The sequence below is a fragment of the Uloborus diversus genome, chromosome 6, assembly GCF_026930045.1.
Source record: "Uloborus diversus isolate 005 chromosome 6, Udiv.v.3.1, whole genome shotgun sequence".
In the NCBI taxonomy this organism is placed as follows: domain Eukaryota; kingdom Metazoa; phylum Arthropoda; class Arachnida; order Araneae; family Uloboridae; genus Uloborus; species Uloborus diversus.
In genome coordinates this window covers 138878620-138906445 of record NC_072736.1, presented here as the reverse complement: position 1 = coordinate 138906445, position 27826 = coordinate 138878620, and the positions used below count along the sequence as shown (strand labels likewise).

General features: G+C 32.9%; 1 protein-coding gene across 1 annotated transcript in view; it reads left to right on the top strand.

Moving 5' to 3' along the window:
* Nucleotides 1-849: 849 nt before the first annotated feature.
* The window catches only part of LOC129224524 (plasminogen-like), a 41906-nt gene continuing 14929 nt past the window's right edge, over nucleotides 850-27826 (top strand). Inside the window, exons 1-7 of the mRNA XM_054858989.1 lie at nucleotides 850-909; nucleotides 12703-12857; nucleotides 14476-14710; nucleotides 17674-17787; nucleotides 19422-19638; nucleotides 24891-25017; nucleotides 25259-25415. Of these exons, the coding sequence (XP_054714964.1) occupies nucleotides 858-909; nucleotides 12703-12857; nucleotides 14476-14710; nucleotides 17674-17787; nucleotides 19422-19638; nucleotides 24891-25017; nucleotides 25259-25415 (1057 nt within the window). The 5' untranslated portion in view covers nucleotides 850-857. The remainder of the gene's footprint in view (nucleotides 910-12702; nucleotides 12858-14475; nucleotides 14711-17673; nucleotides 17788-19421; nucleotides 19639-24890; nucleotides 25018-25258; nucleotides 25416-27826) is intronic.

The window sequence follows — 27826 nt, the reverse complement described above, 5'->3', positions numbered from 1 at the left end:
ATGAAATTCTAATATTTTTAACCACAATTTGTAAATTGTTGCGTGTTTGTACAAAACGACAATTCTACATACAAGTCGCAACTACGTTTTCACACCCATAGTGGGACGTTATGACCGAATTAGGGATCCTTGACATACTGTTGACACTGTGGATCTTGGAATGTTGAATTACCAAACCATTTCTGAAATAGAATATTCCATGCTCCTAGCTCCAACCATTGATTCGCGTTCTTCGAAGTCTGTGAACTCCTGTCTTGCATCCATTAGTCCACGGGAGGGGGGGGGGGGGTGGCGAGATTTTCAAAATGAGTAGAGAAATATATGTAGGAACGTAAGGCTAAACAATAGGAAAGGGGGGGGGGGATAAAAGTCATTTGTGATGGGCCCCGAAATTTCTGTGCACGCACCTGTTCACATGAGTCATTGAATGCAAAGCAAAGAACTGCCAATGAACTGTTCATTTATACATTTTGTACGTGATACCAGTGACATCCGTATATTTGCCTATTGAGATGCCATAACTTTTGTCATCTCAGTAAATACGAAATAATAGTTAATTTTTTGAAAATAAAAGACATATTTTAAAATTATTTTCCCTTTTTCGCAGTTCTCAAAATACATAAATCACAGCTTCCCAGCCATGGAAGCAAAACATTAAAAAAAAATCATTTTGTTTATTAATCTACATAAAATTGACTTGAGAGAATAGATAACAGATAACAACTCTTCTAACATATGCTTTTATATTTGTATTTCCCAATTTGACTGAGAAAATTAACAGTTGTCAATTTCATAAGTGGACTCCATTTCTTTTTCAAAGAAAAAAAAATCATATCTTTAGATTTTTGAGATCTGCTATGAGGTTTTGGAGCTTATTACTGCTATGTGGTTTTGTGGTTTCTTTAAAAGGTTGGTGTGATTTATTTTCTCCCTTTTTCTTTTGTTTTTATTTTATATATATATATATATATATATATATATATATAGTATAAAATGAAGTCAGCAAAAAGCGCCTGTGTGTTTGAACTCGCAAAACTCGAGAACTACCCGGCCGATTTTGCTGAAATTTTCGCAGTTTGTTCCTTTAAGTTCTGAGAAGGTTTGCAGACCAGTTCGGAAACAATTCCATGAATAGTTATTTTTCTATTCCAATTTACATCCAATTTTCGCATAAATTCCCGAATATGGGGGTGAAAATTACTCGCAAATAGTAGTATTACATATCGTTAGAAAGGGTAGAATTTTCCGCGTTCTACGCAATTTGTTTCAATGCTCTAACTCTATAATGCGGGAGTTATTTGCGTTTTCAGCTCGAATTTTTTTAGGCTTAGCTGAAATTTAGGAACTTCTTTCTTCATTAAATAAATCTGTAAAAAGTGAAGGATTTGTCCCACAGCTTTCTTTTTGACGCCGTTGGAAAAAGCGACCTTTTTTACTCCAGATCTAACTCGACCTATGGTCGAAAAAATAAGCTTTTATCTCGAAAGGAAAAAAAGTTACAAGCCTTTTAAAATCAAGTTTAAGAAATCTCGATTCCATTCCAATTGTGAACCATTTTCTTTCGCATTTTAATTCCTTAAACTTATTTTATTTTGTGTTTCTATGGTTACGGCATTTTAAATCCATCTTTCTGGATTTAATTTCTTAAAAGTATTTTAATAACTGCCGTCATTGTTTGGAAGGGAAGTCATGATGTTTTTTTTTATTTATTTTTTACGCCTGATTGTTGAATATACGTTACTTGACACAATTTTTATTTTCAAGGTGGACCGGGCAAAGCCGGGCAACGCAGCTAGTATTCAATAAAATGTTTTTGAATGTCAAGAATTGAAAAGCATTGCAATGTTAATTTTTTAAACACAATTGACTAGCTTTTTCCAGAATTGAACACATATCTGTAAAACCTATTCTTATCAGAAATGTTTATGTTCCGTAAATATGAGAACATAATGTTTGACCGAGAAACTCTTGCTTATCTCGTCTTGGATTTCCGAGCTCTGAAGAAGAAGTTCTGATTTATGCAAGGTGTTACTAAAACTTGAAAGTTATGTTCATTGATAACGCATTCCATCTTATAACTTTGAACTGCTCGATTTTTCTGCTTTAATAAGAACTGTACTGGAATTAGAATATTATTTACTTTAAAACTGTATCGGAGCAAGTTTCTTCTTGAGTAGAACTACAACTTTTGTAACACTAGACTCTTGACCAAGGGCGGGCCGGTGCGCCATCCCACCTGTGTGGCTTAGGCTTTTTTTTTTTTTTTCCACCCTCGAACCTGTGCATCTTTCGGGTTTTTGGCTTCCCCGAACCTGTGCGCTTACGGTTTTTTGGAGCCCTCAATCAAGGTTGTTGCCCTCTTGGGGAGCCCCAGTCCGCCTATCGATCTTCTCTTTGCTTAAAAAATCAATTTATATCAGAAATATTCGTGTTTCGTATATTTACGAGTACTTAGTTACACCGATAAACATTATTTTGTTTAGAATTTCTTACATTTCGATGTTATGTTTAAGAGTTTCACTTGAGGTAAAAGTTCTGATTTCATAAAAAGTTTCTTAAACTGAGAAATTCTGCTCACAAAAGTACTTTTAGTGAGCTGCTCACTAAAAGTACTTTTGAATGAACAACATTAAATTCAAGAGCTTTACTTTGGGATTGACTGTATGCTTTTTTAAGAACTTTGCTGGAATTAGAATTTCATTTACTTTAAAACTTGTTAAAACTGGATTTTATTTATTTACTTATTTTAATTGGAACTAGTAATTTTGTTCGACTTGACTCTTACGCTTGCTTTGTTTGACGTGAAAACGATTTTATGGCTTATTTATTTTCGTAACTCTGCTTACATAGGAATTTGAAATTTTGATCGAGCTAGGAATTTTGATGGTATAATAGTTGCTTAAACTCAGGTTCAACTTTAAACTGCAAAACTTTGTTAGAGAAAGACACTGTGCTTAAGAACTTCACCAGAAGTAGAATTTCATTCGCTTTAAAATTTTGAGAAATCTAGGCTGTTTTTCTTTGGGGAGGGGAGAGTGGAACTACACATTTTTTGGACCTACCGAGAAATGCTCATAGAGAAGTAAGTGTAAAAAATGGGTACCAAACTCATTAACTGTGTTAGAGATTGATTATTTGCTTAATAAATTCGCTAGAAGTAGAATTTCATTTGTTTCAAAATTTTGAGAAATCTAGGGGTTTTTTTTTCTGCAATCACGATTGCTTATTGCTTTTATTTCACCGCCCTTGGCGTTTGGTTCCTTTTTCAGCTCGGACCAGGGACACCAGCACCACCACCCAACGGCCTCTGCAGGCGCAGCTTCGAGCACTGCCTCCTGGAATCCGTTTCTCCTGGTCGATGGCGTCCATGTCCTGCCCCACAAACACTCATACACACGCACGCGCTCTCTCTCTCTCACACACACACACACACACACACACACGCTCACACACATGCCTTTACACACACGCCTAGGTGCATACACACAGATCTACGCACACACACAAGCCTGCACATGCACGCACGCGCGCCTACACATACACGCCTGCACACACACACACACAACTATACACACGTAATCGCCCAGGAGGAGGAGGAGACTTGGGGGGACAGGAGCTGTTTGTAGAAACAATAGCCCCCAATGAGTAGGGCCCTGTCGCAACTCACGATTGCGACAAACATAATTTGAATTCAAAATTCAAGTTATTTTTTTTTTGAGTTGAACTACAAGTGTTTTGGTCCGAGGAAGCACGGTTCATAGGGGTAAGTAAGTAAAAAATGGGTATCAATCTCATTAACAGTGTTAGAGGTAGATTCTTTGCTTAATGAATTCCCTAGAAGTAGAATTCCATTTGCTTTGAAATTGTGAAAAATCTAGGTGTTTTTCATTTTGAGTGGAACTACAAGTTTTTTGGACTGAGGAAGAAAGGCTCATAGGGGTAAGCAAGTAAAAAATTGGTACCAAACTCATGAACTGAAAAACATTGTTGGAGATATAAACTTTGCTTGAGGAATTCGCTAGAAGTAGAATTTCAGTTGTTTAAAATTTTGAGAAATCTAGGTGGGGGGGGGGGGATGAGTGTAACTACACATTCTGTTGGACCTAGGAAGAAAAGCTCATAGGGGTAAGTAAGTGTAAAAAATGAGTACCAAACTCATGTGGTCTTTAATGAATTATTATTGATAAAACTCAATTCATAGGAAATATCCAACGAAAAACGATAATCCTAATTAAAATCAAGGAAACAATTTGCTCACCTTCACAAATTAAATTATTATTGAGCATTGAAGTACATTAGAAAAAACAAGGCAATACTGAACTGTGCCTGAACTAAGGAGAGGTGGGGCATGTTGGTCCGTTTTTTTACTTATCATTTTTTATCTCATCAAAAAATTTAATGAGCCGTTCGATTTTCTACAGTAAGTTTCACTAAACACTTCTCAACACCACATATGTTTTTGGAAATGTAAATTGTTAAACTTTTTTAATATTAAATTTATAACAGAACCTTGTAAAAAGGATCAACATGCCCCACGGGTGGGGTACATTGGTCCGACTGGTGGGGCACGTTGATATAAAGTTTAAAGATCAATATAACATATTAAATTGATTTTAATTGATAAATCATCTTTAATTGAAAGCAGTAATAATCATTCACCATTAGTACACTATTACTTTTTGAAAATCAAAAGAAAAATTAATTATTGAATATTCATGAGGCAAATAATGCAGATTAAATTTAACTAAAGATGCTTTAAATGATAGCTGGGAATATAAACGTGCTACTTTTAGAGCTTTGGAAGTAGCACTTTTATTGGACTGGGTTTCTGAAGGATAAGTCATATGTTACTTTTATGTAAAGTTACATCAATATTTGCTAAATAGGAAAAATGCTCTTTTTTTTTCATAGCAATGCATGAAACAGCTCCAAAAAGAAAACAATCCTATTTGTACTAATCTATATACATAAATGGCTACTTCTGTATGTATGTCCGGGGTAAGTTTCAAAACTAATGGGCCGATATTAACCATTTTTTCGCCATAGATGGCTACATTATCAGGAAGCAACATAGACTATAATTTATTTCTAAAAAACTCAGTTTAAAAAAGTTATGATGGAACACAGTAAATTTCATGTAATTTCCCCATTAAATGAATAAATATAAAACCCATTGTTACAAAAATTCGTTGCCTTACAACAGCAATATTAATAGTTATTATAATAAAAATTTTGAATCAAGGCTTCTCTAGAGCAAGCATGAAATTTATTGCTTTCTTAGGATTTTTATTCTCATCTATGCCAATAATCGATAACGGAGCTAAGTAAAAAGACAATTGATTTTGGAAACAATAGAAAGTGTTTATTGTCTAAAATTACACAGGCCTGTACAATTCGGGTCATGAAAAAGTGATTGTACAGTATTGAGTGACTTTTATTCTATTGGATGCGCTGATTTCAAATATCCCAGCTAAAAAAAATCTTCAGAAAATCTTTTTAAAAAATCTGCAGAAAATTTAAGCATATTTGGAACATGTTTTCTAAAGAAAATCTGCAGATTTTATCTGTAGATTTTTTGCAGAAAGCGTGTTCCAAATATGCTCAAATTTTCAGCAGATTTTTTCTGCAGATTTTTTTCTGCAGATTTTGTGAAGAATGCATGTTTAAAATATGCTTAAATATTCTGCAGAAAATCTGTAGATAAACTGCAAAAAATGTACCCAGCAAATTAAAAATAGTAGATAACAATTAATAACAAATGAAATTAATGCAATAAAAATACGAAAACATTTTTAATTTTAAGTTTCGACATTTCTTTAATAAAAATGAGTAAATTCACTGCAGAGTGGTGCTTCATGTTTGTTTAATAAAACATATAATTAAAACTTGAACTACTCCTCCAAAATGAAAATTTAAATTTTATTAAATTGGAGCTTATGCAAATTGAAATAATTAAACCAAATTTATCGCAAAAATACATCGCTATGATTGTAAAATTAGTATAAAGTTTCAAGACGAAATAATAAATAGAACTATTTGTAAAAATTAAAAATTTCGAAAAATTCCTCCAAATCGACCACGTGGTGGAAAGTAAATTAAGTTAATTAGGCTGGTTATTATTGAGACATTGTAACACAATTTTTTTTATTAATAGATATTGACAACGTAAATGTTCGCTCAAAATTTTAAGTCAATCGGTGAAAAAGTTAAAATTTCAAAAATTAAAAACCTCTGATTAGGCATAACATTTCAAACTAACCCTAATATACTATACAGTTATTAAATAAAAGTTAATTTAATCAAATAATAACTGTTGAATTTTAAAGTGTCTTACCTTTTTGCGAACCGAGGCATGAATCCAATATTTTTTCATGGGTTTCCAATGATGAAACTTGAAATTTCCCTAATTATTTGTTTCCGTGACGGAGCAAACAAACAATGCGCGTCACCTGGTCGAGGGGTCATCTACTCTCGTAGCCTTGTGGCACCCGAATATTGCGGAACGGACCGAGGCCTCCTTGGACGGTAAGAGGCTTGGCGTTCGGTGCGTTTGTACTCGAACGGCGCGCCGTTCGAGAACATTATTTCAAGTCATATTTGTTCTTATTTAATTTCAATTTCCTGATTTTTCTCCAAGTGAGACAAATTTGACTCTGTTCTAATCCGTATCCTTCTTGAAATTGACATTTTTGAAAGCCCTTTCAAACCATGTAATAACTTGCGTTATTCAATATCGTTTTGTTTTCAAAAAATAAATAAATAAATAAATAAAAAATGATGTATTGTAATTTCACTGTTATTTGATTTGAATCATGCACTTATATTAAAATTGATTTTCATGTCATATTATTTGTATAATACAATAAACAGACATTTTTTATTTGGTAAATGTTGGAAACGTGTTGAAATGCTTTTAAATTTCAATTTAAGTTATCAAAATATAAATCAAAGTTCTTGGGGGGAAAGTTTAAATTATTTATTACTGATTTTAATTAGAAAAACAAAGAAATGTGTTTAATTTTCTAAAAACTAAAAAAAAAATATAAAAAAATTTAAAGTGTGAAAAACTTTTATGCTGTAATAAAACTTTGAAAAATAATTTTAATTGAAATTCAGATTTCTTTTTGATGACCATAAAATATCTACAAACGTGCGAACTATTTAGAGGAAACTGTAAGAGAATTTTTCATGTAGATTTTCTGTAGATCTAATTGAAGAAAATTTGCAGATTTTTTTTACCTTCAAAAAATCTGCAGAATATTAAGAGAAAACTAAAAAGAAAACTCTTTTTGTGTGGATTTTCTGCAGATTATTTTGAAGACAAAATGCAGATTTTGCTTGTCTTCTAAAAATCTGCAGAAATCTTGAAAAATACTTCAAAAAAAATTTTTTTCTGCAGATTTTCTGAAGATTATTTTTAGCTGGGATGACATCAATTTTTCTCAATCATTAAGAGATTTTTACCAATTGGGCTTAAACATATAGGCAGAAAAGCCTATTTTTATCCTACTTTCCCAGTAAAAGTCAGAAAAAGAAGAAAAAAGCATGAAAGAAGGCTTAATGCATCTTTAAAATATCGTGAAAAGCGAAAAAAAGTCAAAAATAAATAAAATAATTAAATAAATATTGAAAAATTAAAAATTGGAAAGTAGGGTATTGAGATGGGGAAAAATGTCTGTCGGTCTGTCTGTCTGTCCCCTCCCCCTAATAATTTTTGAATGAATAGTCCGATTCGAAAAAACTTTTTTTTGTTCGAAAGATCTCGGCGAGGACACCTCATTCCCATATTTCACTTTTTGATTTGAACTATTTTTTGTTCAATTTTGAACAGTTCAAAAAAACTTAACATTAGCGCCTACGGGGAAATTCAAGGCAATTCCGAACTGTGAGGCGAATTTGCTTCAAACAAGCTTTGTAGGAAAAAGATTTTGATGAACAACTTGTATATAAAATATCTTTTTGATTTGAACAATTTTCCGTTCAATTTTGAACAGTTCAAATCCCTTAACATTAGCGCCTACGGGGAAACTGAAAGTCAATGCAGATTCCGTACTTGAAGGCGGATTTACTTCAAACAAATTTTGTTGGAAATAGCTCTTGACGCCAAACTCCAGACTTCGACTCCGAGTATGTAGGGGCACTTGACTCCGACTCCGACTCCTGTGCCCGATAATTAATCGGACTCCGACTCTCCGACTTTGACTTCGTAGTTTTGGCAGAAATTTATACACGGAGGACAAATGACTGACTCCGATTTTAAATATTCGATTCCAACTCCTTTATCTCAAAATGAGATTGACTCCGACTCCGCAGCTATGGTTTTAACTGTGAAATAATTATTGTTGATATGACTTCTTTTTATTTTTACGCTAAAGTTTCAATTTAGGTACTCAGTTTTTGGCGAATAAACTCGAAGTCATTTATATTTCTACGTAAAGATATGCGCAGACGATTTTTTTTTTGACAAAGAAAATTATTTTTTTTAAGTTGACATTTTATTGTTTTTTTTTTGTTTTGGTAAGTGCATTAATTCATTTAAAAAATGTTTTTGGCAACAGGGGAAAAAGAAACGATTTTTTTTATGTGATGTATTTATTTTAATGAGCTTATTAATTTCAATTATTATTTTTTCGTTTTGAAAGCTGTTAAAGATTTTTTTTAATGGAAAAAGTGTATTAGCTGCTTTGTTTAAAAAGTTCTGCTTTTTTTTTTTTTTTTTTTTTTTTTTTTTTTTTTTTTTTTACGCATAAAATTTTTTTTAGATGAGTGGGGAATATTTTATTCCTAGAAATCAGCTTAAAGTATTTTAAAAATATATTCGAAAAAATTTGCGATTTTAGCTATTTTTGAGAAGATTGATCAGGTACTAGAAAGTAGTATGGACATACGGGAAAGTAGGCTCGTCTAGTTCTAGACAGAACTTCTTGTTTCCTATTCTGAGAAAAAGTCTTTTCAAAATGTGTGTAAGTTTATTGCTTTCAAACGAGTTTTTGCGTCAAATATACAATTGAAAATCCGTTGCTAAATATATATATATATTAATTTCATTAAAATAAGAACATATTGATAATTAATCATAACGATTCAGTTATAATGGAAGGCAATCTTTTCAACTGGTGCTGTTTTTGCAGCAGAAGACTACGTACAGCCTGAGTAAAAACTTTAAGGCCAGTACATTTTTTGTGAAAATTAGAAAATAAAACTGAATTGATTTTAATACTATTATATTATTAATTATTAATTGTCATTGGTAAGAATTAACTCAACAGACAGGATTTGTAAAGTATGCAATTATCAAAAAAAAAAAAAAAAAACAGTGGTATATTCATTGTTAGTGTTTTAACCTGAGTAAAAACTTTAAGGACACTAGTTTTTTTTTTTTTTTTAACTACAGGTACATTATACTGTAAAAAATATGACTGCATTTACCAAAATTGTGGAAATACTTCAACTTATAGTTTTGTCACTAATTTCTACAAAATTTTGGTTCTCATAATGAAGGTATCGAAAGGTAAAAAGTTAACGGTTCATGAAAGAGATCAGATTGCTTTTTTTTTTCAGCGGCGATGATTAGCCGTACTATTGCAAAAAAAAAGTGGAAGATTGAAGATTGAAGTCAACAACTTTTTTAAATTAAAACCCAGTTATGGTAAAAAAAAAAAAAAAAAACCACCGAGGAAAGCTCTAAAGCTTTGTCTTCGCGTGATGGAGGAAGTGTTTGCAAACTTACATCATCTGAAAAGTACTCAATCAGGAACTTTATTAAAACACATGTGTTTAAATGCTTGTCAAAAACAATGTATAAGCAGTTACAGGTGTGGAGGTTTTATTTATGGAGCAAAATTGCCTAAACCTCAGTTACTGATTACGCAGAACATAGGGCATCTGAACTTGAGCCAGGAAATCATAATCTGTGGTAACCAATGGCTATAAATATTTTTTCTGGCGAAAATTAGTGGAATTTGGATGGATAAGATAGATGTAAGCACTACTGGCATGATTTACGAAAACAAATGGAAATATTCTCCTAGCGAACATTAAATGGAGACTCTAGCATGACTTGAGAGTGCTTTGCTTATAATGGTGTGGACTCGGTTATGTTTGTTACAGGTAAAATGAATTCACAAGCATATCAAAATGTCCTCGCAAGTCATCTTTTACCAAATGCTAAACTTCTTGCTGGAGAAAATTCGAAATATCAGCAAGACAGTGCACCTATCCATTCGAGTAAGAGTGCAAAAAATTGGTTCCAAGTCAACAATGTTAAAACTTTGAAATGAGCAACTAAGTCTCCAGATCTTAGCCCAATATAGAACTTATGGGGTGACTTAGAAAGATCATTTTATGTCAATGGGTGACATTTTGCTTCATCAGACATAGCTGAAATTTACTATCGAAGATGAATGGCATAAAATAGATCCAAACCGTGTCAAAAACTAGCTTTATCCACAAAAACAAGAATATTTGAAGCAATTTGAAGAAATGGCTCCTAAACAAGCTCATAAATGTTTTAACTTTTATTTTGATTTGCTTTTTTCTGTGTTGGTCTTAAAGATTTTACTCAGGTTCAAATATTGATCTGTAACATTTTCTAATAAAGAAATACTTACAAACGAAATTTTTGGCCTTTTTTACTTGTATTTAAGGTTAATAACTATCCCTCAAATGATTCTTTGGTCCTAAGTTAAAGATGCGTCCAATTTCTTAAAAAAAGTTAACCTACCTTAAAGTTTTTACTCAGACTATAATAATGTTTCTCGGCTATCATTTCATCATGTAACAGAATATCGAAGTTATAAGAATCTTTAAAACTTTTGTTAAAATGTAAAATAATCCGTTAACGAAATTAGGCAAATCTATAAACAGCACAAAAACTTCCATTAGTTTGTCTTTCTGCACAATTTCAAACACTGGCCAAGTTTTGCTACTTATTTCGCAAGAAAATATTTAGTATCATTTTATGATCATTAAAAATATCTCAGTATTTGGCGACAATATGTCTTTGACGAAAATTAGTAACAGACCGTTTTACAAAATAGGGAGGGGGAGCATTATCCAAGGTATCCCAGAACGATTACTGCAAATTTGGTAACATTTTAAATCGCACCAAGAACCCACAATAATTGAAATTTCTCAAAACAACTAAAGCAAACATAATGGAATTACGGGCGGCTACATTCTTAAAAACCGTTTGTATTTCAATGGCTATAGGGCCATTCCACGAAAAAAATAGCCCTTTTCCCACACGTGCCGGTTCAGATATTTCAATAAAAAATAATAATTTTTAAAGGTAATGACAAAATTTTTCACTTAAGAAATCCCACACAGGTTTAAAATTTGTTAAGCAGCAAAAAAAATTGTTCATTAATATTTTAAAGTATTATTTTTAATGAAATGTATAAGTCGTCACGTACGGGACAAAATGCTTGTTTTCCGTGGAATGGCCCCATATAGAAAAAGTTTTAGACTATGCTCAAAATAAAAATAAAAAAAAAAAATAACTGATGAATCTTTTTAAGCAAGTGAAATTTCATGTTTTGAAAACTCTTCAAATTTTTATGTGCTTAAATGTCGTGCTTTCGTTTTTTTACTGAATACTATTTCGGTCTTTATACTTATTGCTATTTTACTTTTATGGGTAAATCACATCGAATCGGGGTATTTTGAGTTCTTTCGGTTAAAACAGAAAACGAATGAAAGTAGCGATTGTTTCTCACAACTAATACTGACCCAGGCAACGCCGGGTATTTTTGCTAGTACCTTATATTTCAAAGAAAAAGTATAATAAAATTGACAGCTTTAAGTTAGCATATCTTTCTGTTTTAAAATCAAATATAAAAAATAAAATTCGATAATCTTAAGTAAAAGTATACTTTTTTATTCCTTAATCAATTATTGGTTTTATTTTGTTTCTATGTAGAATGCTTGTTCAGCAAAAATATGTTGTTTAATACAGGAACTTCATTATAGCATGTATTGCATATTTTACTCTTAGGAAAAAATTGTCTGAAAAAATTTAGAAGTATATTTGAATATATAAATTGTAAAAAAGTGCAGAGATATGAAATGAATCTTTTGGTAAAATTAATTTAGTATAATTTTTGTTAAATAATTATCTTTGCTTTTTTTGCACTAAGTCTTTATTATTTTTATTTCGAAACATGTGTAACATGAAATGAAATGAATGTACAATATACAAACACTTAGAATATTATTTAAATTATTGAGGTTTAAGAGAAAAAAAAGTTTTAAAATTATGTAGGATAGTTTGGTCCGGTCCAACGTGACCCACAAAGAGTGAACCATCCTACCCTTCTTGGTCTGAAAGAGTGATGTCATAATTTTTTTCTTTTTGATAAAAAATGAAAAAAATGCCTATTATTAAGAACTAAAAAAACTTACTTAAGAAAGGAGTTCAATTTTTTTCCGCAATCTTGATGAAAATCATTAAAAAAAATAAAGTTAGTTTTCTGAAAATTACTCAGGACTACTGAAGTAACATTAACACTTTCTGGAATAAAATTTGTTCAATATAACTGTACCATGTGATTTCATTATTGAAATTGTTAGTCATAAAATAGAATAAAAAATATTAATAATATTAAAATAATTGAGACCGGTCCAACGTATCCCCCCCCCCCCCTACTTATGCTAAAGCCCAGTGAAAATAAACATATTGACGAAGTCTGCAATTTATTTCAGAAATCGGAGCAAATGAAGATGAGTTCCAATGCCCAGAAGAATATCGCTATCATATTGAACAGAGTATAAAAATATCGAGTCCTTTTTATGGCAAAGAAAAAGAATACAGATCCGGCTTACGGTGCCAATATAGAATAACAGCGCCTGAGAGATATGTAAGTATTTTTTCTTAACACAAATTTTAGTGAGGAAATAAAAGTACACATGTTAATGTGATCATATCGATGTTTCACTGCAGGGTCATCGAAAAATGTTGGACATACAGTGAAACCCCGATTTTATGTTCCCCGAATTTACGTCTTTCCCGCATTTTACGTTTTTGAATCAGGTTCCAGTTTTTCCGTATACTAATAATGTCAATTACATTCGGACGGATTTCTTTTTTTTTGTGAATTTCCCTCATTTTACGTTTTAAAATGAGTCATCTATTTCCTTTTGTATGCAGCTGAGGGGAGCTCATATATCCTATTAATGTCAGTTTTTTTTTTTATTATTATTGAAACAATATTTTGTAAATGACTCCAATATGACGTCATCTTATAATTTATGAAAATTTACTATTCTTTTCATCTCTGTATGTAATTCTTAGTTTTGTTCATTGCATAAACATATTTGCTACTTTCCTGTCGCATTTTTTGTCTATCAAATCAGTATGTCAGGCTAGGCCTAGGTCGGTACGGCATACGTGACCAAGAAGGTGCGTACGTGACAGGGCAAAGGGGCTACGTGATCCAAAAACTGCATATGTGAGTCCCCTAGTCCTCCGTGTCGACCGAAGGTCAGGCACCCTTTATAAATAGGACCCACCGGAGAGCACGGGGGGAGACCGAAGAGAGAGCGAGACAGTTGCGGTCGCGGAAGCTGCCGGTTTTTCTACGGGACCAAGCTATAGTCCATTTAGCGAGAGCTGATAGTGGACGTAAACAAAGCAACGTGACAATTGGCGTTACCGCTGTCTGCTTGGCGCTGGGATGATTGAAAACAGCGCCAATCAGATAAGCGAAATGTCCACGCTTTCAATGCGAACAGCACTGCCAATCGGGCGAGTAAGTCATGAAAGTAGTAACCCTCTTTGTTTACTTCCTCTATCAGCTCTCGCTGAATTGAGTATAAGTCCGGATTGAACTTTAGGAACGGGAGAGTTTGGGCCCGTAATCCTGAAAGAGAACTGACAGACGGGAGAGATTGTGCCCGTCGTAAAGGTGGACTGTTACGAACGGGAGAGTAGTGCCCGGGTCCCCAAGGTGGATTTACAAAAACCGTGAAAGACTGAGCACCATATACGGTATCAACGTGAACATATGTGAATAGTTGTTGTGTACATAGATATAACTAAATAAACCGATATTTAACCCAGAATCTGTGTGCCGTGGAACATAACTCAGTACTTATCCACTTTTTCGCATTTTGCATCTCCGTGCTTAACTTTTGGCAGTGAATGTATTTTTTTTTTAATACCGTGAAAAATTCACAGGACACATGTTGTTTTTTAAAAATCATTGCACACATCTATCTGCATAAAATGTTTTCGACGTTTTTTTATCTACTTCGATTTTTCTGCATTTCTTGAGTTCAAAATGCTAATTTTCATGAGAATGATCCTGCTGAATTTTATCCCGAATCTAGTACAATTGGTATGAAAATAAAAATCTGGCACGAGTTTTGTTAGATTTTCGTTCAAAATCTATCGAAAAATTAAGTTTTGATAAAGTTTCGCTTATCGGAAATATTTTTACTTAAATTTAATATTAGTAATTCATAATTTTTTTTCAGAGAATAAAAGTCGTTTTTGAAGACTTCGACTTAAACCCATCAGATTTCTGCGAAGAGGATCAACTGCGGTTTCTCGATGCAAGCACGCTTGCCGGACCGTCAATTTTTTGTGGCAACACACCTCCTAAAACATTTTTAACAGGTGGAAACGAATTAAGTTTTTCATTCAAAACTGGTTATGTCTTTTCATCTGGCCGCAGAGGATTCAGTCTACAAGCTATAGCAACTCAGAATGGCAAGTATACCCACACAACTTTTTTTTTGTAGAAATTGTAGGGTAACGGCACCAGTAACAGACAAAGGTCCAATAACAGACAGTCGTAAGTTTGAATTTAAATAATAATATTTTTTGGCGGGTTTTAGGCGGGGTAATTGATGTTGCAACTATCTAGTGTTATCAGAGTGAATTTTATGAGCCAGTTTTACAAGGCAGTGGTGGAAGATTATGAACAGCTACCACGAGGTCTGCCGGCGTTTCATATTCATTTGAATTTAATAAGGTTTAGATCTAAAAATAAACAACTTTTTCACATTTTTAAGATTAAAAGGGAATCTTGCCCATTACTCAACCTTTCCTCATCCTATCTGTTACTGGGTATCATCAGGTTTTTCGGTGTCTGTTACTGGGGGTCGGACCTTTGTTCGAAATTGAGCAAATAATAATAGAAATAACTATAATTCAGAGAATCCAGAAGCAGCCAAATGTTAGATGTGGTGTAGTTTCATGAGAGAAAAATAGTTTAAAAAGTCTAAATACATTATAAGGCTCAGAAAATTGAGTTAACCTGAGAGCGATGTCTTAAGCATGTCTGTTACTAGTGCCGTTACCCTAGTTGGTAAATTCTTTTTGAAGCTATGCGTCTTAAGGAACATTTTGCGGTAGGGCTAAACTGGGGGAAAAAAACTAGGGTAATGTCCTCAGTAATTGGCACTTTAAGAGTTTGTCCTTAAACTTAACTCTGTTTTCATTACTTAGAAAAAAATATTCAGTTACAAACATTTTTGTATAAAGAATGCACATTTGTGCATCTATTTAGTTCACTAAAAATAAAAATACTTGAATGGATATTTTTATAAAAATATATGTATAAAAAGTTACCAAAATCCTCAGTAATTGGCACCTGGTACCCTAGTGTATGACACCTTGTGATCCAGTGATTGGCACATATTAATAAAACTGGAAAATCACTTTATTTTTTACTTTTTAATTACATACAAATTTTATCATCATAAGAAACATAATAACTGTTAATTTAAAGTAGGTAATTTTACACAAATTAATTTTAAATCACACATTTTGACGTTGAAAAAATATTTCAGAGAACTAAAAATAGATTTGGAGTGTTGATTGGGAAAAATATCGAGATAATTGCTGTTTCCTCAGACGGTATGCAGTTTTGATTTTAAGAATTATAGCTGTTTCCATAGAAAAAGGAACATTACTCAATGATTCTAAGGGACCATAAAAAATGAAACAATTCTCCACAGTCGCAATATCTGACTGTGATGGCCAAACATATTGGTTTTTTATTGTTTTTCTTAAAAATGTAACTATAGATTCTGGAGGATTCAAATCAATAGTAAAACCTATATAATATTGTTGCACAGCAAAATTATCAATCTAGTAACACATTGCACAACACATTAATGACAATTGGCGCATGCGCCAATTACTGGGGACTAGCAAAACTGAAGCACCACTAAATGGCATTCATCATTAATTCCAAAATCCAAAAAGGGACTAAAATGTATTTCTGCCCATTTAAAGTAACACCTTTCAGCTAAACAAAACTTTTGACGACCAAAATTTAAAATATATTTTAATTCAGATTTTAATGGATTGATGGGCATGCTTCTCTTAAGCGAGAGAAAAAGCTTTTCCAACAAAAATGTCTGATTTGACACAAGCCACAATTGTTTATCTTTCCTATTCACTGCTACCATTTAGTAACATGATTTGAAGTTGAAATCTTTAAAGTAAATGTACATTCAGTTGGTATGTACCTTTCAACTTTTAAAAGATTGGATACGAGTCTTATTTTACTACATTTTTGTTGGAAGTGCCAATTACTGGTGACCTGCCAATTACTGGAGGTGTTACCTTACATAAAAAAAAAAAAAAAAAAACCATCGTCTAACTTTGATGCGCGCACGCAGAGGTTGGTTTAAACATCGTTTAACAATTCATCTGACTTATCTAGTAGTTTTGTTGCAATAGGACCGCTTTCATGAACCAATGTTCAGTGCGGACCCCTGTCATTAGAGTGTATAGACTCCTGTAGTTTGTAGTTCATTGAGATTAATAAAATTAACCATTACTAATTCGAGAGAAACATCAATACTTAAAAAATAGGTAGTTTACAATACTTACTTTTTTTTAACAAATTCTAGAGTACAAAAATCAAATTGAATAGTCAGAAAACAATGGGATTAAAATTCAAAGTGAACATCGAATTAAAGGGAAGAGTGAGGCTGTTTTAACCGGTAAAATATTATTGTACCGGGTTTTAATTTTTATCCAATAAACCAAATATCCAAATCATCATCCAGACAGCTTTGGTATTAAGTTTTGATGACTGCATTGGTAAAAAATCCGAATACGCATCGGGAAGATGTAGCAAATGGACGAACGTTCGACCACCTTGGCAAATTCATGTTCTTGTACCTCGACATGGCCGGGAGATAGTGCTCAAAGTGCAGATAAATACTTTAAAGGCAAAAATTGCGGTTTTCAAAGCATAAGTATCAGTTCAACATTTTTTAAACATATTTTTTCTTTTTTTTAATTTGCTGCGGACCTTCAATTGAAAGTCGGCGGACCCGTAAGGGGTCCACGGACCACAGTAGCCCTGCACTAATCAATCATTCGACTTCAAATTTTACATTCTTACATTGTATATGTAACGAAGAACTATAAATATTATAGAATTTTTAATGCTGCAAAATATTTTCCTATTTTGACGCAGTTAATTCAATGCAAGATGACATTTTGCCCATTTTGCCATTTTTACCCATATTTGGAAAAATTAATGTATTTTTACATTTTTTTTAACTTGTAGAGGTAAAATCTTTTCCGAGTCTAAATTTCATACTAAAAGTCACCGCTATTTTTTTCAAAATAGCTTAAATGTGTGGGGAAAATTAATTTGAATAAAGTACTCAAATTCTATTAACATGTTTCTCTAATATCGATTTCAGATTCATTATGTGAGAAGGGATTCACCCAGTGCGGAAATCGAAACTGCTATGACAGCAGCAAGAAATGTAATGGCATTGATGATTGCGGGGATGGCACAGATGAAGAAGATTGTGGTAAAAAGTTAATGTTCTTTCTTTTTTTAAGGTGAATTTAACAAATTTCAAATATTCCGAAACATGATAGACCAGAAGTAAAATGTTAAAATTTTGATGTTTGACTGGTAAAAGAATGATAATATCGACTATTAGTTCCAAGTATAGTACCAATGTATTAGCTGTATTATTTAAAAAGGCGATGCTAATTTATTTGTTTATTTATTTATTTTTTATTTTGTTTCTAGAAATCAACTTAAGATGTCAAAAAGGTATGCTTGTCATGACTGTCAGCCTTAGCTAATTTAGAGATTAGATACTAGAAAGTAGATATTGGTATGAGGGAAAATCGGCAATTTTAGTTCTGGACAGAGTCTTTTGTCCTTTTTGTCCTAGAATTTTTTTTATAAACAAGATAACAACAGCAACACCCAGTGTTTAATACGCAAAAGTATTATCATAAAAGTGCTACGACAGGAAAAAGCAGACATTTTTCTTATCCTGCCTTTCATCTTGCTTATTGCTCGTTTTACACCTTGCTTCTTGTCTTGCCCTTCACCTTGCTTCTTTGCCTGCACTTCATCCTGTTTTTGGTCCAGCCATTCAACTTGCTTCTTGTCCTGCCATTCACCTTACTTCTCGTCTTGCTCTTCACCTTGCTTCTTGTCCTGTCCTGATTTCCGTTGTCTTTTAGAGCGCTATTGGATTGCCAGGCATGAGTCACTTCATTCTATCCTCGTATTTTCAGTTTCTATTTGATACATGTTGTTCTGTTACTTGCCAGCAGAAAGAAAATCATTTACCACTCTTTTTCCATATACACGTAGTTATCAAAGTAATGGAAACACCTGAGAATAAAAGTGATATTTTTGAATGCGCTTTGTAAGTAATAAAGAATAAAATTAGATATGTGTTATTTATTTATTTATTTATTTATTTTTATAAATAGCAATGTACATATTCTGGTACTATTTGGTAGTTTAACGGGAGTCCTGGAAGTCTTGGATTTTTTTTTCAAGCACGTCGCCGATGGCACGTCACGCAATGCACGTCGGCACGTCAAGCAATGTCGGACCTCTCAAATTTTTAAAGAGGTCAAATTGTTGGAGCGCGTCTAGCTGAAGCAAGTGTAACTGAAACATTTCAACTTTTTGGCGCATCTAAAAGTACAGTATCTAAAATCATAACAGCATACACACCGTCGCCAAAGCAAAATAGTGAGCGGAAAGAGAAGCTCAGTGAAATAAACCAAAGGGTATTGAAGTGGATTGTAATGTCTAAAAAGCAAACAACAGCAGCAAAAGTGACCACAGAACTCAATCACCATATAGAGTCACCAGTGTGAGCGATTAAAGTTAGAAGAGCACCTTTATAAACAGAACATTTACGGCAGAGTAGCAATTCCCCCAAAAAATTTTTCTCCAAGTGTTTCCATTATTTCGATAACTACCTGTAGATTAGTCTTCACTGTTTGCGAATTGCAGATAGGATGTGAAACCGTATTTAGTAGAAACTGAATAGATTGTAGAGATCTTTGTGTATTTTTATTCTGATAACAATTAACTTGTGCTTGTTAATCAAAAGTAATGATTAACAAGCACTCATGTTGTTTTCGATTTCAACCCATCAGATTTTAACTAATTTTAATTACGTAGGGTTGCCAATTAGTTCAACGGAATGTGGAAAACCTCCTATTACACCAAATACTGACAACTCTGCTCCCGACCGCATAGTTGGTGGAGAGGTTGCGAAGCCCCACAGTTGGCCGTGGCAAGTATCTTTCAGAGTGAAGAATATGGATCATTCCCATTCATGCGGGGGTACTGTTCTTAATTCTTTGTGGGTTCTATCTGCAGCTCATTGTTTTGCGGGGTAAGTATATCGATACACAAAAAATCGCTTTCAAAACGAGTGAATGATTTCCTTTTAAAAATTCATAATATCGTTGACAAATGAAGCTTTTTGAACAGGACATTAAAACATTTTATTGTTGTGACAAACTATTTTAATCATACACCGCCAACTCAGTCATTTCCAGCCGAGGACTGCAGTTTCGTGCTTATAAGCACTCATCAGCCCGGCATAGGAAAGTGACTGAGCTCCTCTTAAAAAAAAATCCTCTTAAGGAAGCCAAGAGTGCCAAACAAACTAGTAGCTAATATAAAATTAGCTCAGACCAGACAAGTGACCGAAACAATGGTTCGGTTCTTACTAGTACTATATTAGTTCCATATATAGTTCTATTCTAGTATTTCTGCCTTAGCCCTGGCTAATGGGCGGTAACTTACTGAATATACCATGCCTCGCCTTCAATGTTCGAGTCTGGAAATGACTGAGTTGGCGGTGTATTTCTTGTATTTTAATCATAACCTTGTAGAACTTTGATGGTTCTGTTTCTAGTTTTTTGAGGGATTTGAATGGAAAATGATGCAGCACCCAGCTGGAGCGTACATAGACTTCGGTGCGTCCCCCGTAAGATTTATAAGTGCGTCCCCCGTAAGATTTATAAGTGCGCCCCCCCTGATATTTATAAGTCTGTCCTTATCTTTATATATTAATAGGCAAGCCGGTTTCTTTTGTACTCTGTGAACTGATTTCCTTCTTTTTTTTTTGTTCAGTAGCTACTGCCGAGTTTTAGTGTCATCAATAAAAATTTTTGAAATCGAACGCTAATTAACGCAGATATTGATAAAAAAAACTCTTTTTCGTCTTAAATGGCTCTTTCTACGTGAACGGATGGTCAAATTTTTTCGACTTTGATTGATGGATAATTTGATGGATCATTTGATTTGATGATTGGAAAGGTCTTTAAAGAATACTCCTAACCAAAAATTTGACAGAGTGCCCAAGGTCCAGTAACCTAAATCCACTAGAAAAAAAGTTATAAGAGTTTTTGGGTTTACGAAACTCAAAAATTTTAATTTTATCTCTTTTTTATTGTTGAAATTCATTGTTGGAAGCGTGAAACATTAAGTTTTAATTCATTTTTTAAATCGCTTTTTCTACACGAAAAATGCATTTTAGTGCTTTGAGCTTGGTATGGTTGGAAAACTCGTGAAAACTACTTCTAAAAACGTTCACCCCCCTCCCCGCCCCGTTTACGGCAAAAAAACGAAAACCTGCTAAGATGACTAGAAAAGGATCTAGAAGCAATTATAAGTAAGCGAAAATTCACGCGACTTAGCGTGAAGAAATTGCTAGATAATATTATGTGTTGCCATTTCTTGCTTGATCGTAAAGAAATGCAATTCTTGCATTTGTTTTTATTATTGAGGCTTTTTGGGTAACTACAGGCATTTAAAATATTTTCATTTTCATTATGTTTTCGCGATTTCAATATTTAAATAAATAATTTTACGGAGTGAAGGAGGGAGGGCTTCTTAGTTTCGATAAAATTACCGTCTTCTCACAATAATACCTGCATTTGCTATCGCCAGCAACAAATCTCAAGGTGAAACTTTTGATAAAATTGGCGTATTATTCGACGTCTAGTGCTTTCGCATGGAAAATTATATGTTGCCGCGTGTACAGTTCGCTCATTTGACTTTTGGAAATTTTATATTTAATGGCAAAGGTCATGCCTACTTTTACAAAGAATATTGTTTATACAGAAGTTTTACGTATTAAAGGAGTTTTACGGTATCATTTCATTCAGGAAGACTTCCATAATTGTGAAATTGGCGAACTTAATCCATTGGTGTCAAATTTTTGGCACTCATTTTTGCCGCATTTCTTCAAAAATCGAATTTCCGATTGGTTATTTGTTTTTCAATTGTGAAATAACTATTGAATCTACAGACTCCGTTTTCAGCTTAAATGAAAACCAATTAAATTTACTGTAACAGTATACCCCGTTTTTTCAATTAGAGTGGGAATTCATGTCCATATTTGGCGTGGAATGTGATCGAAGCATTTTTTTTTTATTTTTCGCCAAAAATGGCCAATTTTCGAAGTACGATATCTCCTAAACTATTAGTCGTACAGAACGAACTTGAGCTTAAATTGTTCAAAATTTAATCTGCTTTAAAATTATTAAAACTGGCACTCACATTTAAAATCAAAAATTGGAGAGTTTAGGAGTTATAAAGGAAAAACTAAAAAAAATCCGAAAATTTCGCAGTTTTTCGCGAATTACGCAGCGAGCAGGTTTTTGAAAACTGCAAACATAGATTTACACTATCCTAACTGACCCAAACAAGATATTAAAAAATCAGAACTACTTTGTTTTTTGCGATTTTAGCCCCCCCCCCCCTTTTTTTATCCTCCTTTCCCAGTAAAAGTCAGAAAAAGAAGAAAAAAGCATGAAAGAAGGCTTAATGTATCTTAAAAGTATCGCGAGAAACAAAAAAAAGTCAGAAATAAATAAAATAATTAAATAAATATCGAAAAATTAAAAATTGGAAAGTAGGGTATTGAGATGGGGAAAAATGTCTGTCGGTCTGTCTGTCTGTCCCCCCCCCCCCTAATAACTTTTGAATGAATAGTCCGATTCGAACAAATTTTTTTTTGTTCGAAAGATCTCGGCGAGGACACCTCATTCCCATATTTCACTTTTTGATTTGAACTATTTTTTGTTCAATTTTGAACAGTTTAAAAAAACTTAACATTAGCGCCTACGGGGAAATTCAAGGCAATTCCGAACTGTGAGGCGAATTTGCTTCAAACAAACTTTGCAGGAAAAAGATTTTGATCAGTTCAAATCCCTTAACAATAGCGCCTACGGGGAAACTGAAAGTCAATGTAGATTCCATACTTAAAGGCGGATTTACTTCAAACAAATTTTGTTGGAAATAACTCTTGACGCCAAACTCCAGACTTCGACTCCGAGTATGTAGGGGCACTTGACTCCGACTCCGACTCCTGTGCCCGATAATTAATCGGACTCCGACTCTGACTTCGTAGTTTTGGCAAAAATTTATACACGGAGGACAAATGACTGACTCCGATTCTTGGATATTCGACTCCGACTCTTTTATCCCAAATTGAGATTGACTCCGACTCCGACTCCGCTGCTGTGAAATAATTATTGTTGATGTGACTTGTTTTTATTTTCACTCACACTAAAGTTTTAATTTAGGTATTCAGATTTCGGCGAATAAACTCGAAGTCATTTATGTTTCTACATAAAGATTTGAGCAGACGATTTTTTTTTTTTTTTGACAAAGAAATTTTTTTTTTAAAGTTGACATTTTATTGCTTTTCCTTTTTTGGTAAGTGCATTAATTCATTTTAAAAAATGTTTTTGGCAACAGGGGGAAAAGAAACGATTTTTTTTTTGATATGATGTATTTATTTTAATGAGCTTGTTAATTTTAATTATTATTTTTTCGTTTTGAAAGCTGTTAAAGTTTTTTTTAATGGAAAAAAGTGTATTAGCTGCTTTGTTTAAAAGTTGCTGCTTTTTTTTTTTTTACGCATCTAATTTTTTTAGATGAGTGAGGAATATTTTATTCCTAGAAATCAGTTTAAAGTATTTTAAAAATATGTTTGAAAAAATTTGCGATTTTAGCTATTTTTGAGAATATTGATCAGGTACTAGAAAGAAGTATGGGTAGGCTCGTCTAGTTCTAGGCAGAACTTCTTGTTTTTGTATAAAATGACTGGACTATGATTGAGAAGTCTGAAAATTAAAATTTTACAGGCGAAACAAAATAATTGATTTTCTGTTGAGTCGTTTGACGGGTTTATTATTTCTTTCTTCCTTTCTATGTTTCTTTTTGTATCACTATCAAAAACTGAGTATACGTTATGACAAGGCAAAATAGCATCCTTGAAGGGAGAAAATGATCGTAAAAATAGCATCTTTTGGTTTGAAAGACAAAATGATCGTTACAGTGTTTTTTGAAATGAGTTCTTAAAATTTATCAAAGGATATGGTGTCATGGCGTTTTACGATAGTCAAATAGCATTATTTTACAACGCAAGACGCAAGTGTTTAAAAGAACAAAAATACAAGTTTTCTTCTTTTTTTTTTGTATTGTGAATAAGGATGCGACAATAAGAAAATTGGCCGATTACCGATCATTGATTAATCGGCAGTTAAAATTTGGCAGATAAATCGGCGGAACCGATCAATGATCATTATGATTATTTTTAATACTACCAATTTCTCCATCATATTTTTCTCTTATAATTTCGAATTTAGAAATAGTTAATAGTTTATTTCTGTTTCATTCTGACTGTCTGAGTTATATTTATTCAAAAAATGAAATAAATTATATTTTTATAGAAAAACTGAAAATAATAATAATAATAACATTACTTCAACCGTCAGTTGCAAAAATATTAATAAATAGTGTGTACATATTTTTTAAACAAAATTATATTTAATAATAGCATATTTTTAGTTAAATTAAATATTAATAATTTAAAAAGTAAATTGTAAAAAATATGATGTAATCATATGTATAGTTATAAGAAACAAAATAAGTGAAAAAAAAAAATGTGGCCTCAAAAGCTGTGGTTGGGATACCATAACATAAGCTTAGAAAATGATCCTTTGATATTTCATTGAGTTTTTTGCTTTTTCTAAACTATTTGTTTTAGTTTTGCTCCGTACACTTTCATACTACAAGTTACAGTAATATTTGCAGAAAATTACATTTACTTATTGTTACCAAACGTATTCATCATAATTTCTTGTTGAAAGTATGCTTTAAAAAATATTTTGGAAAATATTTTTCCCGCCGTTTAATCGACAAAGTTTGGCCTATTATGACCGATTAATCGGTGCATTCCTAATTGTGGTTATATTGTTGTTAAAAACACATAAACATCCTTCTTGAAAAAAAATTCTTCGACGTCCATCTGCGTAGCCGCATCTGTCGGTCACTGCAGAATGCCTTCATAGAAGTCTTCAAAAGTATGCAGAAAGTCTCCAGAAGTCTTCAGTGAGGTCTAAGGTCTGATCTCCGAAATTGCCTAAAGTGATATGTTTTTCATCAGGATGGAAACCAGGTATCAGTTTCTTTCGCTCAAAAAAATAGTACATGAAGTACTGGATATGTACATACTAGATACATACAAGCGAGAAACTCGGTTCTGAGAAAACCTCGAGAAAGACCTTTTTTAAAAGTTGCTATTTAACTATATTGATGAAACTGATCTTGAACTTTTTGTTTCAGAATTCCTTACCCAGATTTTTTGGAAGTACACTTTGGAAGCCACAGTAAGAGAGAAAATAATAGCCCCTTTTACCAAATTAGAAAAGCAGTAAAAATAATCGCCTACCCAGATTTTGAAGGATTAGCAGTAAGTAAAACTTTGAACCATAATGATTAAAAAATAGTCGCCGTTGCATATTGTGTAATAGAATGAACTGCACTTTTTGTGCGTTTATGATAAAAATTGGAAAATCTTGCTATAAGTTCATTAAGTTTTGATGAAGTAATTAGTTAGTAATTTTATTTCTGGAGCAAATTGTTTTCGAAAAGCCTGACATTTTCATTCAAGAAACACATCTTACGAGATGATCTTCATTTATTTGTTGCAGGTAAGGAACTATTCGATGCATGATGACGTCGCTTTGGTTAAGTTGAACGCGCCAATCCTATTCACTGATGGAGTTCAACCGGCATGTTTACCGGAACAAGGAACGGAGTTAAATATCGGAGATGCATGTTTTACTTCTGGATGGGGTGAAACTAGAGGTATGACCTTACTGATAGTAATTGTAGAAACTAAAGGTATAACCTTACAGATAGTAATTGTAGAAACTAGAGGTATAACCTTACTGATAGTAATTGTAGAAACTAAAGGTATAACCTTACAGATAGTAATTGTAGAAACTAAAGGTATAACCTTACTGTTAGTAATTGTAGAAAGTAGAGATACAACCTTGTATCTCTACTTTCTATAGTAGTTCTACACTACTTCTCTGAAACTAATTGTAGAAACTACCTTACTGATAGTAATTATAGAAACTAAAGGTATAACCTTACAGATAGTAATTGTAGAAACTAGAGATATAACCTTACTGTTAGTAATTGTAGAAAATAGAGATACAACCTTACTGATAGTAATTATAGAAACTAAAGGTATAACCTTACAGATAGTAATTGTAGAAACTAGAGATATAACCTTACTGTTAGTAATTGTAGAAAATAGAGATACAACCTTACTGATAGTAATTGTATAAACTAGAAGCATTATTTTATTGATAGTAATTGAAGAAACTAAAGGTATAACCTTACTGGTAGTAACTGTAGAAACTCGAGGTATAATTTCGCAGATAGCAATTGCACAAACTAGAGATATAATCTTACAGATTGTATTACTACACGTATACATATCGTATTTGCACATTTGATTGAAATTAGAGACGTCCGAGCACTCGGTAACTACTTGGTACTCGGCCTACTCGGCCAATTTGCCGAGTACTCGGTACTCGGAAAAATTTTGATCAGATACTCGGCCAATACCGAGTAGTTGTAAAAAATGGAATATTGTTAAGGCAGATTTTAGAATTAATAAAGGAGTGCAACCATATAATATGCTGCAATCATTTACAATTCAACTTTACAAGTCAAATTTAAATTTTGAGAATAATGAAGTTTGTTATGCTTCAACGGAGTAAATCTTTTCAATGTCCCCAAAGTTAATAAAACTTATTTATTAAAAATGGAGCAGTGTAAAAAATATAATATTTTTATATTATTATGTTTGGCGGACTAGAACCAGGGGCGTGAACAGGGGGGGGGAGGACACCTGTTGGCCCGAGCCTGTAGGGAGCCCAATATTTTTTTAACTAGACATGAAATATAGAGGTAAACAATATGGAGGGGGCCCCCGAAAAGTCATTTGTGATGGGCCCCAAAATTTCTGTGCACACCTCCGACTAGAACTAAAATAGATTGATATAATTTGCTTTAATTCCAACTTGATTAATCATACTTATTATTTATTTGTTTATTTTCAATTTTGAAAATTACCTTTTTATGAAATTTTTGACACAAACAAATCTTTTATATAATGCGTAATTAAATTTCTGCTGTAATTTTGTTTTAAAAACTATTATATGTGGACATGGAGGTCTATTCTACTATTCCAATAAGTTCGAAATTCATCACGTGTGTGTCGGTGGTTCTTCTTAAAACATACAGTTGGCTCTCTGTTTAACGACGCTCTATTTAACGACTTTCTCTATTAACGACGGCTTTTCAGTCCCAGATGGTCCACTATATTTTTTAAAGCATTCTATTTAAGGACGCTTTCTACTTAAGGACGATTTTTCGTGGTCCCTTAAAAGTCGTTAAACAGAGAGCCAACTGTAATTGAAACTCGGTACTCGGTACTCGGCCGAGTAGTAAAAGGCCGAGTACTCGGTACTCGGTTACTCGGCCAAAGTGCTACTCGGTACGTCTCTAATTGAAATAGCATCTCTACTCAATGTTTTGGAACAACTAAAATTTTTTTCAATGAAAATTTAGAGGCGAAATTTAACAAGCAAAAACAGTAATTTTTTGGAAGATACTATAGGAGTGTTGTAGATAGGCTTGCCAAAAATCTGAAATATTCAACCGGGACATTGGAAGCGTCCTCCCCCCCCCCCCCCGCACGCAGGTATTCAAAAGGGTACACGTTTTTGGCTGGTTTTTAAGAGTGTTTTAGAGGGTGGTTCATGTTCAATACCATGAATAAACGGTCACTAATTATGAACCCAAGCCAGGGGTAATATGAAACGACAAAAACAAATACATATAAACATTTTATTTCTAACATGTTAATATTTCTGAGTTACTTAAGTAAGAAGAAACACTTTGAATGGGGAATAAAAAAATTGAATTTACATGTACTTTTCATTGGATAGGATGTTTTTAAGAAAGTCTGTTTTGGTTCTTATCTTGTTGTAAAAATCTTTACAAATCCGGTACTAATTTTACATGTCAATGTTGCAAATGACAAAGTAATTATCCTGAATAATCCCTTATAGTTAACTAGCAAAAATGCCCGGCGTTGCCTGGGTCAGTAATAATTGTGAGAAACCAATCGCTACTTTCTTTCGTTTTCTGTTTTAACTGAAAGAACTCAAAACACACCGCTTTGACGTGATGAAAAATCG